This window comes from Prionailurus bengalensis, chromosome B4 (assembly GCF_016509475.1).
Source record: "Prionailurus bengalensis isolate Pbe53 chromosome B4, Fcat_Pben_1.1_paternal_pri, whole genome shotgun sequence".
NCBI lineage: Eukaryota > Metazoa > Chordata > Mammalia > Carnivora > Felidae > Prionailurus > Prionailurus bengalensis.
This window is the reverse complement of record NC_057358.1, coordinates 49,708,316-49,721,801: the sequence shown is the minus strand read 5'-3', so window position 1 is coordinate 49,721,801 and position 13,486 is coordinate 49,708,316. Positions and strand designations below refer to the sequence as shown.

Genomic DNA, 13,486 nt, shown 5'->3' with positions numbered 1-13,486 from the left:
TTTCATTACTATATTTTTTACTTTTGTATAAATTTTTTTAATTCTCTTTTAAATCCATCATTTTATTTTAGTCTACTTCACTTATTCACCTTTTCAAATTTTCAAACAATTGCCTTTTTTTCTTTTTCTTTTTTTCTCTTTCTCTTTTCTTTTCTTTTTCTTGAATGCAGAAAGAGAAAAACTTCATTTTTACCTTCAATTTCTATTAAAAATATTTTTTAATTTTTTACTATATTTTTTGCTTTTATGTAAATTTTTTTAAAATTCTATTTTACTTCCATCATTTTATTTTGGTCTACTACAGTGTATTCACTTTTTCAAATTTTCAAACGATTTCTTTTTTTCCTTTTTTTTTCTTTTTTCTTTTTTCTCTTTTTTTCTCATTTCTTTTCTTTTTCTTGAATATATAGAAAAAGAAAAATTTATTTTTATGTTTAATTTTTAATAAAAATATTTTTCTTTAATTTTTTTCTATGTATTCTCTACTTCTGTGTATATTTTTTCAAATGCTATTTTACCTCAATTCTCTCATATTAGTCTACTTCAGTGTATTCATTTTCTCAAATTCTCAAATGGTTTCCTTTTTTTTTCTCTTTCTTCCCCCCCGCCCCACTTTTTTCTCTAATCTGTCAAACCACTTTCAACACCCAGACAAAAAAACACCTAAGATCTAGCATCATTTATTCAACTTGTGTGTGTGTGTGTGTGTGTTTAATTACTTAATTTTAATATTTTTTAATTTTAATTTTTTAATTTTAATTTTTCTACCTCATTAATTCCTTTTCTCCCTTCAAAATGACAAAATGAAGGAATTCACCCCAAAAGAAAGAGCACAAAGAAACGACAGCCAGGGATTTAACCAACACAGATACAAGCAAGATGTCTGAACCAGAATTTAGAATCACGATAATAAGAATACTAGCTGGAGTTGAAAATAGATCAGAAACCATTTCTGCAGAGACAAAAGAAGTAAAAACTAGTAAGAATGAAATTAAAAATGCTATAACTAAGCTGCAATTACGGATGGATGCAGTGGCAGCAAGGATGGATGAGCAGAACAGAGAATCAGCGATATAGAGGACAAAGTTACAGAGAATAATAAAGCAGAAAAACAGAGGGATATTAAGGCAAAAGAGCACGATTTAAGAATTAGAGAAATCAGTGACTCATTAAAAGGGAACAACATCAGAATCATAGGGGTCCCAGAAGAGGAAAAGACAGAAATAGGGGTGGAAGGGTTATGTGAGCAAATCATAGCGGAAAAGTTTCCTAACCTGGGGAAGGACACAGATATCAAAATCCAGGAAGCACAGAGGACCCCGATTAGATTCAAAAAAACAGACCATCAACAAGGCATATCATAGTCAAATTCACAAAATATTAAGGCAAGGAGAGAATCATGAAAGCAGCAAGGAAAAAAAAAGTCCCTAACCTACAAGGGAAGACAGATCAGGTTTGCAGCAGACCTATGCACAGAAAATTGGCAGGCCAGAAAGGAGTGACAGGATATATTCAATGTGCTGAATCAGAAAAATATGCAGCCGACAATTCTTTATCCAACAAGGTTGTCATTCAAAATATGAACGAGAGATAAAAGTTTCCCAGACAAACAAAAATTAAAGGAGTTTGTGACCACTAAACCAGCCCTGCATGAAATTTTAAGGGGGACTCAATGAGGGGAGAAAAGATGAAAAAAAATTTATATATATTTATATAAATATATATATTATAGTATATATTATATATATATTATATTATATATAAATATATATTTAATATATATATTATATATATAATATATATATAATATATATATATATTATATATATATATATATATATATATATCTCAAAACCAGCAAAGATCAGAAAGGACCAGAGAACACCATCAGAAATTCCAACTCTATAAGCATCATAATGGCAATAAATTCATATCTTTCAGTATTCACTCTAAATGTCAACAGACTCAATGCTCCAATCAAAACACATAGGGTAATAGAATGGATAAGAAAACAAGATCCATCTATATGCTGTTTACAAGAGACCCATATTAGACCTAAAGACACCTACAGATTGAAAATAAGGGGATGGAAAACCATCTACCATGCTAATGGCCAGAAAAGAAAGCTGGAGTAGCCATACTTATATCAGACAATCTAGACTTTAAAATAAAAACCATATTGGGGCGCCTGGGTGGCGCAGTCGGTTAAGCGTCCAACTTCAGCCAGGTCACAATCTCGCGGTCCGTGAGTTCGAGCCCCACATCGGACTCTGGGCTGATGGCTCAGAACCTGGAGCCTGTTTCCGATTCTGTGTCTCCCTCTCTCTCTGCCCCTCGCCTGTTCATGCTCTGTCTCTCTCTGTCCCAAAAATAAATAAACGTTGAAAAAAAAATTATAAAAAAAAATTTAAAAAAAAACATATTAAGAGATGCAGAATGGCATTATATCATAATCGAGGAGTCTATCCACCAAGAATACCTAACAATTGTAGATATTTTTGTGCCAAATGTGAAAGCACCCAAATATATAAATCAATTAATCACAAACATAAAGAAACTCATTGATAGTAATACCATAATAGTAGGAGACTTCAACACCCCACTCACAGCAATGGACAGATCATAATCAAAAAGCAACAAGGAAACAATGGCTTTGAATGACACACTGGACCAGATGGACTTAACAGATATATTCAGAACATTTCATCCTAAAGCAGCACAATATACATTCTTCTCCAGTGCACATGGAACATTCTCCAGAAAAGACCATATACTGGGACGCAAATCAGCCCTAAGTAAGTACAAAAAGATCGAGATCATACCGTGCATATTTTCAGACCACAATGCTATGAAACTCGAAATCAACCACAAGAAAAAATTTAGAAAGGTAACAAATACTTGCAGACTGAAGAACATCCTACTAAAGAATGAATGGACTAAACAAGCAGTTAAAGAGGAAGTTAAAAAGTATATGGAAGCCAATGAAAATGATAACACCACAACCCAAAACCTCTGGGACGCAGCAAAGGCAGTCATAAAAGGAAAGTATATAGCAATCCAGGTCTTCCTAAAGAAGGAAGAAAGATCTCAGATACACAACCTAACCTTATTAAGCCTTAAGGAGCTGGCATAAAAAGAACAGCAAATTAAACCCCAAACCAGCAGAAGACAGGAAATAATAAAGATTAGAGCAGAAATTAATGCTATCAAAACCAAAAAAAAAAAAAAAAAAAAACAAACAGTAGAACAGATCAATGAAACCAGAAGCTTGTTCTTTGAAAGAATTAACAAAATTGATAAAGCACTAGCCAGTCTGATCAAAAAGAAAAAGGAAAGGACCCAAATAAATAAATTCAAGAATGAAAGAGGAGAGATCACAAACAACACAGCAGAAATAAAAACAATAACAACAGAATATTATGAGCAATTATATGCCAACGAAATGGGAAATCTGGAAGAAATGGACAAGTTCCTAGAGACATATACACTACCAACACTGAAACAGGAAGAAATAGAAAATTTGAACAGACCCATAACCAGTAAGGAAATCGACTTAGTAATCAAAAATCTGCCAAAAAACAAGAGTCCAGGGCCAGATGGCTTTCCAGGGGAATTCTACCAAACATTTAAGGAAGAGTTAACACCTATTCTCTTGAAGCTACTCCAAAAAATAGAAACGGAAGGAAAACTTCCAAACTCTTTCTATGAAGCCAGCATTACCTTGATTCCAAAACCAGACAGAGACCCCACTAAAAAGGAAAACTATAGACCAATTTTCCTGATGAACATGGATGCAAAAATCCTTAACAAGATATTAGCCAACCGGCTCCAACAATAAATGTATTGTTGGAGAAAGAAAATTATTCACCACGATCAAGTGGGATTTATACCTGGGATGCAGGGCTGGTTCAATATCCACAAAACAATTGACGTGATTCATCACATCGATAAAAGAAAGGACAAGAACCATATGATCCTCTCAATAGATGCAGAGAAAACATTTGACAAACTACCACATCCTTTCTTGAAAAAACCCTCAAGAAGTAGGGATAGAAGGAGCATACCTCGAGATCATAAAAGCCATATATGAATGACTCAACGCTAATATCATCCTCAATGGGAAAAAACTGAGACCTTTCCCCCTATGGTCAGGAACAAGACAGGGATGTCCACTCTCACCACTGTTATTCAACATAGTATTGGAAGTCTTAGCCTCTGCAATCAGACAACACAAAGAAATAAAAGGCATCCAAATTGGCTGGAGGAGGTCAAGCTTTCACTCTTCACAGATGACATGATAGTCTATATGGAAAACTAAAAAGATTCCACCAAAAAACTGCTAGAATTGATTCATGAATTCAGCAAAGTTGTAGGATATAAAATCAACACACAGAAATCCATTGCATTCCTATACACCAACAATGAAGCAACAGAAAGAGAAATCAAGGAATCGATCCCATTTACAGTTGCACAAAAAAACATAAAATACCTAGGAATAAATCGAACCAAAGAGGTAAAAAATCTATACACTGAAAACTATAGAAAGCTTATGAAAGAAATTGAAGAAGACACACACAAAAAAAAAAGAAAGAAAAAAGATTCCATGCTCCTGGTTAGGAAGAACAAATATTGTTAAAATGTCGATATTACCCAAAGCAATCTACATATTCAATGTAATCCCTATCAAACTAACACCAGCATTCTTCACAGAGCTAGAACAAATAATCCTAAAATCTCTGTGAAACCAGAAAAGACCCCAAATAGCCAAAGCAATCTTGAAAAAGAAAACCAAAGCAGGAGGCATCACAATCCCAGACTTCAAGCTATACTACAAAGCTGTAATCATCAAGACAGTATGGTACTGCCACAAGAACAGACACTCAGATTAATGGAACAGAATAGAGAACACACAAATGGACCCACAAACATATGGCCAACTAATCTTTGACATAGCAGGAAAGAATAGTCAATGGAATAAAGACAGTCTCTTCAGTAAGTGGTGCTGGGAAAACTGGACAGCGACATGCAGAAGAATGAACCTGGACCACTTTCTTACACCATACACAAAAATAAACTCAAGGGGCGCCTGGGTGGCTCAGTTGGTTAAGCGGCCGAATTCAGCTCAGGTCATGATCTCACGGTCCGTGAGTTCGAGCCCTGCATTGGGCTCTGTGCTGACAGCTCAGAGCCTGGAGCCTGTTTCAGATTCTGTGTCTCTCTCTCTCTCTGACCCTCCCCCGTTCATGCTCTGTCTCTCTCTGTCTCAAAAATAAATAAACGTTAAAAAAAAAAATAAACTCAAAATGAATGAAAGATCAATGTAAGACAGGAAGCCATCAAAATCCTCGGGGAGAAAGCAGGCAAAAACCTCTTTGATCTTGGCCGCAGCAACTTCTTACTCAACATGTTTCCAGAGGCAAGGAAAACAAAAGCAAAAATGAACTACTGGGACCTCATCAAAATAAAAAGCTTCTGCACAGCAGAAGAAACAATCAGCAAAACTAAAAGGCAACCAAAGGAATGGGACAAGATATTTGCAAATGACATATCAGATAAAGGGTTAGTATCCAAAATCTATCAAGAACTTCTCAAACTCAGAACCCAAAAAACAAATAATCCAGTGAAGAAATGGGTGAAAGACATGAATAGACACTTCTCCAAAGAAGACATCCAGATGGCCAACTGACACATGAAAAAATGTTCAACATCCCTCATCATCAGGGAAATACAAATCAAAACCACAATGAGATACCACCTTACACCCGTCAGAATGGCTAACATTAACAACTCAGGCAACAACAGATGTTGGCGAGGATGCGGAGAAAGAGCATCTCTTTTGCATTGTTGGTGGCAATGCAAGCTTGTGCAGCCACTCTGGAAAACAATATGGAGTTTCCTCAAAAAACTAAAAATAGAACTACCCTATGACCCAGCAATTGCACTACTAGGCATTTATCCATGGGATACAGGTGTGCTGTTTCAAAGGGACACATGCACCCCCATGTGTATAGCAGCACTATCAACAATAGTCAAAGTATGGGAAGAGCCCAAATGTCCATCGATGGATGAATGGACAAAGAAGATGTGGTATATATATACAATGGAGTGTTAGTCGGCAATCAAAAAGAATGAAGTCTTGCCATTTGCAACTACGTTGATGGATCTGGAGGGTTTTTTGCTAAGTGAAATTAGTCAGTCAAAGAAAGACAAAAATCATATGACTTCACTCATACGAGGACTTTAAGAGAGAAAACAGATGAACATAAGGGAAGGGAAATAAAAATAATATAAAAACAGGGAGGGGGACAAAACAGAAGAGACTCATAAATATGGAGAACAAACTGAGGGTTACAGAAGGGGTTGTGGGAGGGTGGATGGGCTAAATGGGTAAGGGACACTAAGGAATCTACTCCTGAAATCATGTTACACTGTATGCTAACTAATTTGGAAGTAAATTTAAGAAAAATAAAAAAATTAAATTAAAAAGAAATATATATAAAAGCATTAAAATTTGTGATTGTTGTCTGAGGTAACTGAATGGTATTCTTAATTCCATCTGTGCACCCCAGGTTTTGTTGGATCATGAACCTGAAAGCAACCATTGTCTTTCTGGGAATATCTTACATTCAGCACTCAGGGGCCTGGACCCTGGTTTTACTCATTCCTTCTATGTCTACACTTATGGCTATGATAACTCTTCATATGATGCACTGTAACCTGATTCATCAGCCAGAAAAATGTAAGTAAACCACATTCTACATTAATTTTTTTGGTTTTCATGGTTTTCTCGACTCATTTCTTCCTCTTTGATCCCCGGTAACTTCTCCTTCAACCACAGAATTTGTAGATTCTACCAATTACTACACTTGAGAGCAACAAAGTCTCCAAGAATATCAACAATCTCTAATTTCTTTTACTTTTTTTGCCTTGCTAAAAAAGGTTTACTAATGGGTTATTTTTAAACATAAACAAAAGTAGAAAAAAATCATGTAACCACTCTATCGAGCTCTCAGCTTCAATTATTATCAACTCCGCTCACTCTTTTCCCCATCCCTCCTGGTAATTTTGAAGCAATAATGAAACATTATAGCATTTCATTTGTGCATATGTGTGTAAATTACATACTTTAAAAAATATTCACGATGTCATTATTACATACACACACAATGAAAGACACACAGAATTTAACACCATTGAATATCTGGTCACTATTAAAAATCTCTGTTGTCATTTTTTAATTTTTATTTATTTTTCATCTTTTAAAATGTTTTTAATTATTTTTGATAGAGAGAGAATCAGAACACAGCAGGGGAAGAGCAGAGAGACAGAGAGAGAGAGAGAGAGAGAGAGAGAGAGAGAGAGAGACAGAATCAGAAGCAGACTCCAGGCTCTGAGCTGTCAGCACAGAGCCTATGCGGGACTTGAACTTGACAACTTTGAGATCATGAGCTGAGCCGAAGTTGGACGCTTAACCAACTGAGCCCCAGGAACCCCTCTGTTTCCATTTTAAAAATTTGTTTATATTTTGTTTTGTTCAAATCAAATCCAAATAAGGTTTGTATATTCCAAATGGCAAATACGTTCCTTAAATCTACTATATTCCCCTTTCATTTGTCTCTTCCTCTTTCATTTCTGTCTCTTTTCAATTTATTAAAGAAATCTAAACATTCCACGGAGCATTTCTCATAGTCTCGATTTCTCTCATTACATCCACATGTCACAGACGTTTCTCCTTCTTATTTCCTGTAAATTGTCTGAAAGACCTAGATGCTTGATCACATTAAGATTTGGAAGTGGGGGCAAAATTCCTTCATAGATGGTGTTATGTACTTTGGCCAAGAGGCGTGATGTCTGATTACCTCTGCTTTTGCAGTAACAGTCCCCACTGAAAATTTCTGCTCAAGTCCATACTCCACTGTAGGTTGCAAGGTGGTGATATTCTGTTTCCTCCTTTATTAGCTGAAATAATTTTATAAAGAGAAATGTCTCCTCACTAACTAATTATGCATAAGTACAGTTTATATAAGAAAAAGAAAGCAAATGTTCAATTTTTTCCTCTATTTTTAGACTTTCAAATTAATGAGTTGAGCTTCAATATCTTCCATAGGTGATCTGTTAGTTGTATTTATTTTTAAGTTTATTTATTTATTCTGAGAGAGAGACAGAGAGAGACAGAGAGAGAGAGGGGGAGAGAGAGAGAAGGGGAAGGACAGAGAGAGGGAAAGGGAGAATCCAAAGGACAGAGAGAGGGAAAGGGAGAATCCAAAGGGAGGCACCAGGCTCCAAGCTGTCAGCGCAGAGCCTGACACAGGGTTCAGACTGACAAATGGTGAGATCATGACCTGAGCTGAAGTCAGATGCTCAACCAACTGAGCCACCCAGGTGCCCCCTTGGTAATCTTAGACTGACACTACCACCACCAGTATGGTTGTTGAGAACAGTTTCAATACTCTTGCAGGTTTTTTTCTTTGTTATAAACCCTAGGAATGTACACCAAAATTATTATTTTTAAAGTTACTTATTATAGTTTCTCTCCATCTGGTTATGTCACTAACTTTATACACAATTAACTGTATTTGTTCCATTTTTCTTCATACTTAGACATATTTTTAAAATTTAATTTTGTTTTAAGTCATGGAAATAGTTTCATGTATCTTAAATTCATGTACAAAACAAGGTCTATTTATATTCCTATATCCCTTCCTATTCCCTTAGGTGTTTGTTTACATTTAAAAAATTTTTTTTAATGTTTTTGTATTTATTTTTGAGAGACAGAGACAGAGCAGGAGCAGGGGAGGGGCAGAGAGAGAGGAAGACACAGAATCCGAAGCAGGCTCCAGGCTCTGAGCTGTCAGCACGGAGCCCAACACGGGGCTCAAACCCATGAGCCATGAGATAATGACCTAAGCCAAAGTCTCATGCTTAACCAACTGAGCCACCCAGGTGCCCCTGTTTACACATTTTAAAAGAATTATCCTCCATTTTTGCAATAAGGGAAAATATTAAAATTTTATATGTGTGTGTATATCTCCATGTATGTATTTTCCCCTCTTTATATAAGCAGTAGTGTATTACTACTCACTTTTCTCACCTGATTTCTTAGTTAATATGACCTAGGGATCGTGTCATAATTGTATATGAAAATATGCCCCATTCCTTTTTATAGCTGCCTGGCACTCCATGGTGTAGTAAGCCATTGTTTATTTTACCAATCTCATGTTGACGGACATTGGGTTGTTTTTGGTTTCTTTTTTTTGCTTTTGCTGTTAAGTAGAATCTAATGAATAGCTTGATGCAATCCTCTCTTTGCATTTTTTCCCTAGCTTAACTTAGAAGGACTGTTAAGCCAAAAAAGTAAATTTACATACAATTTTGCTATTTTTTGGCAAATTCCCTTCCATAGTGGTTGTACCATATGTGTTTCCACCAAAATGCATGAGAATGCCCATTTCCCCACAGTCTCTACAACAGAGTAATGTCAAACTCTTGAATTTTTACCAATTTGAGTGTGGAAAATGGTATCTCACTAAAGTCTTAATTGACATTTCCTTTATTATGAGAAAAGTTGAACCAACGTCTTTTCAATGCTTAGAATAATTTGTATTTCTTTCAGTCAACTATCTTTTCATACATCTAGTCCATTTTTTTCCTATAGGATTGTGCACTTTTGATTTTTTAGAAGATTTTTCTATAGTGGAGATGTTAACTCTTCATATATGATAAAAGTTATAAATATTATTCCCCATTTATCAAATATCTTTTAACTTTCATTCTTGTGTTATTTTCCATGCACAAGATTTTTAAGTCTGTTTTGTCTTTTCTTTGGGGGGAGTGGTTATGTTTATAACAAAATTTATCAATCTTCTCCCTAATTGCTTCTATATTTTGAATCATGTTGGAAAAGTTTTCCTTACTTTCAGATTATAAAGAAATGCTCTCATGTTTTATTTCAGTTTTCATATTCTTTTTTTTTTACCTTTGTATCTCTGACCCATTTCAAAGTATATTAAACTAGGTTTTAAGAGTGAACTCAACTTTATCACTTTTCTTTGTAACTCTCAATTTATCAAGCCTCACTTATTTAAAAGTCTACATTTTCCCCACTAATTTGAGATGTCACCTTCATTGTATACAGCCACTTGCATTGCTGAAGTTTCTATTCTGTTCCTTTGGTCAGTCTGACTATTTATCTATCTTGTCTAACTGTGGCCTTAATTTCTAACATTTTTTTACTGTATAGTTGTCTATACAGCTGCTATCACTAAGAATGATGCAGTGAGTTGTATTTTTAAAAATTAAATACATTCACCAATGTTACTTCATCCTCCCCTCCCCCATACCTGTGATGTACCATGTATCCTCTCATAGCTCAGACTCCAGATGCTTTGCTCTGCAATATATGAAGCGGCACCTCTTCGTATCTTTACCATTTTATCTATCATATTATTTTGTTTTTAAATTTTTTCTAATGTTTATTTATTTTTGACACTGAGAGAGAGACAGAGCATGAGTGGGCAGAGGGTCAGAGAGAGAGACACACACAGAATCTGAAGCAGGCTCCAGGCTCTGAGCTGTCAACACACAGCCCGACGTGGGGCTCAAACTCACAGGCCTCGAGATCACGACCTGAGCGGACGTTGGATAACGACTGAGCCACCCAGGCGCCCCTATCTACTATATTATTTTGAAACTATCTACTTATGATTATAATTGGGTATTCCCGTGTCTGATAAATGCTTGGAATATGGTAAATGTTCAGTGTCTGTTATCATTAAACTGAGTGCAGAAACTGAGGCATAATTAAATAAAATGACTTACCAAGGACCTCGTGGAAAATAGCTGAAGTGGAACCAGAACCCAAGCCTTATTTTTCTCAGACCGGAGCCCACTTTATTATACTACATATGGGAGCATGGAAAATGTCATACACAGAAGCCCCTGCCCCTGTTTGTCAGAGTCCTATGGTCTGTGGATCACAGCTAAGCAGTGCACATCCTCCTAATGGTCTGTGGAATGGGTTCAATGTGCAAAAAAGGTGTCTGAGAGACAGTCTTTGTCAGCCCCAGATAGCAAAAAAGAGAAAAATGGAAAGTATAGAGTTTTATTGAAAGACAATGTTAGCCGTTTTTGGAGTGTGTAATTATCAAATACTTCTGGATTTTTGTGAATACATATCTTTACAATTTTTAAAATGTTATATATACATAACATTTTTAGATTCAAAATTTTCTAAATAACGATACACCATCCATCCATTTGCTCCCTGATTTATTTGAGAATATACTTATTTGAATTAAGAAATGCAATTCTTCAAGTAAGAACAGATACATATAATCAGCTGTTCACCGCCAATCTATTTGTAGTCCATATGTTACACATTTTAACATATGATAAAGTAACCCTTCTTTGGAAATTTACAAGGAAAAATTTTATTACCAGCAACCAAAAGTATAATAGAAAATGTTCGCGGGTAGTTTACACAATACTCTATAAAGTGAATACCTCGTTGTTTTTAGTTTTGTTTTCTATTTTCGAGTTATAAGATCACCCAACTATGATGTGGTAAAACTCTGTCTTCCCTCTTAGAAAAGTATATAATCCTTATTTTGGCTTCTTCTTCTCTGATGACTAAATTGGAAATTCCTCAAAGCTGTAATTCAAAGCCATAGGTGACCTTAAAGAAATGATTTTTTATATGCTACCTTTTATTTTAAGGTAACTTTTCAAATGTGGACCATGCATTCCATTATGTTTAGCTGTCAAGCACGGCCTTCATTTGCATTTCTTCCCACTGCTATAATTTTGAGAACTGGCAGGTGACCAAAGAAGAAAAAATGTGCATCTACCATCAGAGTGCAATGTAGGCTTTTTTTATTATAATTAAGTAGCATAGATATTCATGATTAGATCAAGGTCAGAGGAGCAGAACATCAGAGCCAAGGACTTAAAGGTACAAAGAATAGAAAAATTGCTTTCTAAAGTTTTTTTTAAATAGTAATAGCTACAATCTTTAAGTTTTGCAATAAAACATTTAAAATAGCTCATCTGTTTTATTTTAAAATGTGCACGCCTGGTGTGTTTGCCATGCACATTTGAACCAGAGCTTGAAGTCTCCATTGTATTTTCATTCCAGTTTTTTTTTTTTCAACTTCCCATTTCTGCTCCTGGTGCAGAAAAGCAATTTGAAAATTATAATGACAATGGATTTTTTAAAAAAGCTGAGTCTACACGACACCCAAAATTATTTGTACAGAAGGCTTGAATTTTCTATTAAGTCTAATGGATGAATCCAAGAAGATGGTGTGATATCTAGACGTAGATGTTTTCAACAGGATATCCCTAACGTTCGGGGATAACTCCATGGTTTGATGGGACAACCACTGCTCTCCTTGGGCAGACAGATTGCTGTACAGTTCCTTCCCTTGCGTTCTCTAGCTACCTTGTGACTCCCTCCTAGTCCAGCTGATCAATTTAGGCTTGCTACATCCCTGCCTTCTTTCCCTCTGACTTAAAACCTGTATAGTACCTTATCTACTCCTTCTCAATTGCCTTGGCTAACTTTTCTCCCATGATAGTCTTCTAACTGATGTGGAGCCCTAGGATTCATTCCAGGGACCCCATGTCTTCCCACACTCTTTTCTTAAGTGATCGCTAATCCCACAGCTTGTATTGCCAACTATACACCAAAACACTCAAGTTCATATTGACCTCACCTTGAAACTCACATATCCAACTTCTATTTGACCTTTTTTTATGGTGGAAAACTTTTATTTTTCAATTTAATACATTCCTACACAGTTTCTCTCCCTTTTCCATTCATATATATGTATTGTGAAATTCAGAAATAAGGCTTCTAATCAAATTGTAGATTGACCATGCATTTATTGCTATCTCTCAAAACCTCATCAAAATAAAAATACAAAGGGGGCTCCTGGGTGGCTCAGTCGGTTAAGCATCCGACTGTTGATCTCAGCTCAGGTTTTGATCTCAGGGTTGTGAGTTCAAGCCCTGTGTTGGGCTCCACTCTGGGCATGAAGCTTACTTAAAAAAAATAAAAATAGATAATAATAAAATCAAATACAGAAACAAAAAGATATGAGCCCTCAAAAATGAATAGAAAATAAGTCATTAGAAGATAAGAGATTTTCGTACATTTCTTGAAGACAAGGTTCAACATTTTAACTTGGTTTTTTAATGGTCCTCTCAAACTTAACCTGACCAAAATTCAACTCCTGATTCATTCAACTGCAACCGAGCCCCTTTCTTGTGTTCTCTGTCTCAGTGTAAGTCACCCACACCCAGTTTTTTAGGAGAAAAATAAGTAGTCATCCTCAAATTTTCTCTTTTGTTCAAACTCCCCCCACATCAGAAAATACTGCCAGTTGTTCAAACATGCATCCTATTCTGTCTGCTTCTTTTCTTTGCTATCACTACATCCAAGTCACCACTACCTCTCGCCCTCTCTCAGTTTCCCTTCTTGTTTTCC

The 13,486-nt window shown here is 35.6% G+C and overlaps 1 protein-coding gene across 1 annotated transcript in view; it reads left to right on the top strand.

Moving 5' to 3' along the window:
* Nucleotides 1-13,486, top strand: part of SLC15A5 (solute carrier family 15 member 5) — an 86,163-nt gene that overhangs the window by 14,980 nt on the left and 57,697 nt on the right. The window contains exon 3 of the mRNA XM_043562194.1: nt 6,570-6,739. Within this exon, the coding sequence (XP_043418129.1) occupies nt 6,570-6,739 (170 nt within the window). The remainder of the gene's footprint in view (nt 1-6,569; nt 6,740-13,486) is intronic.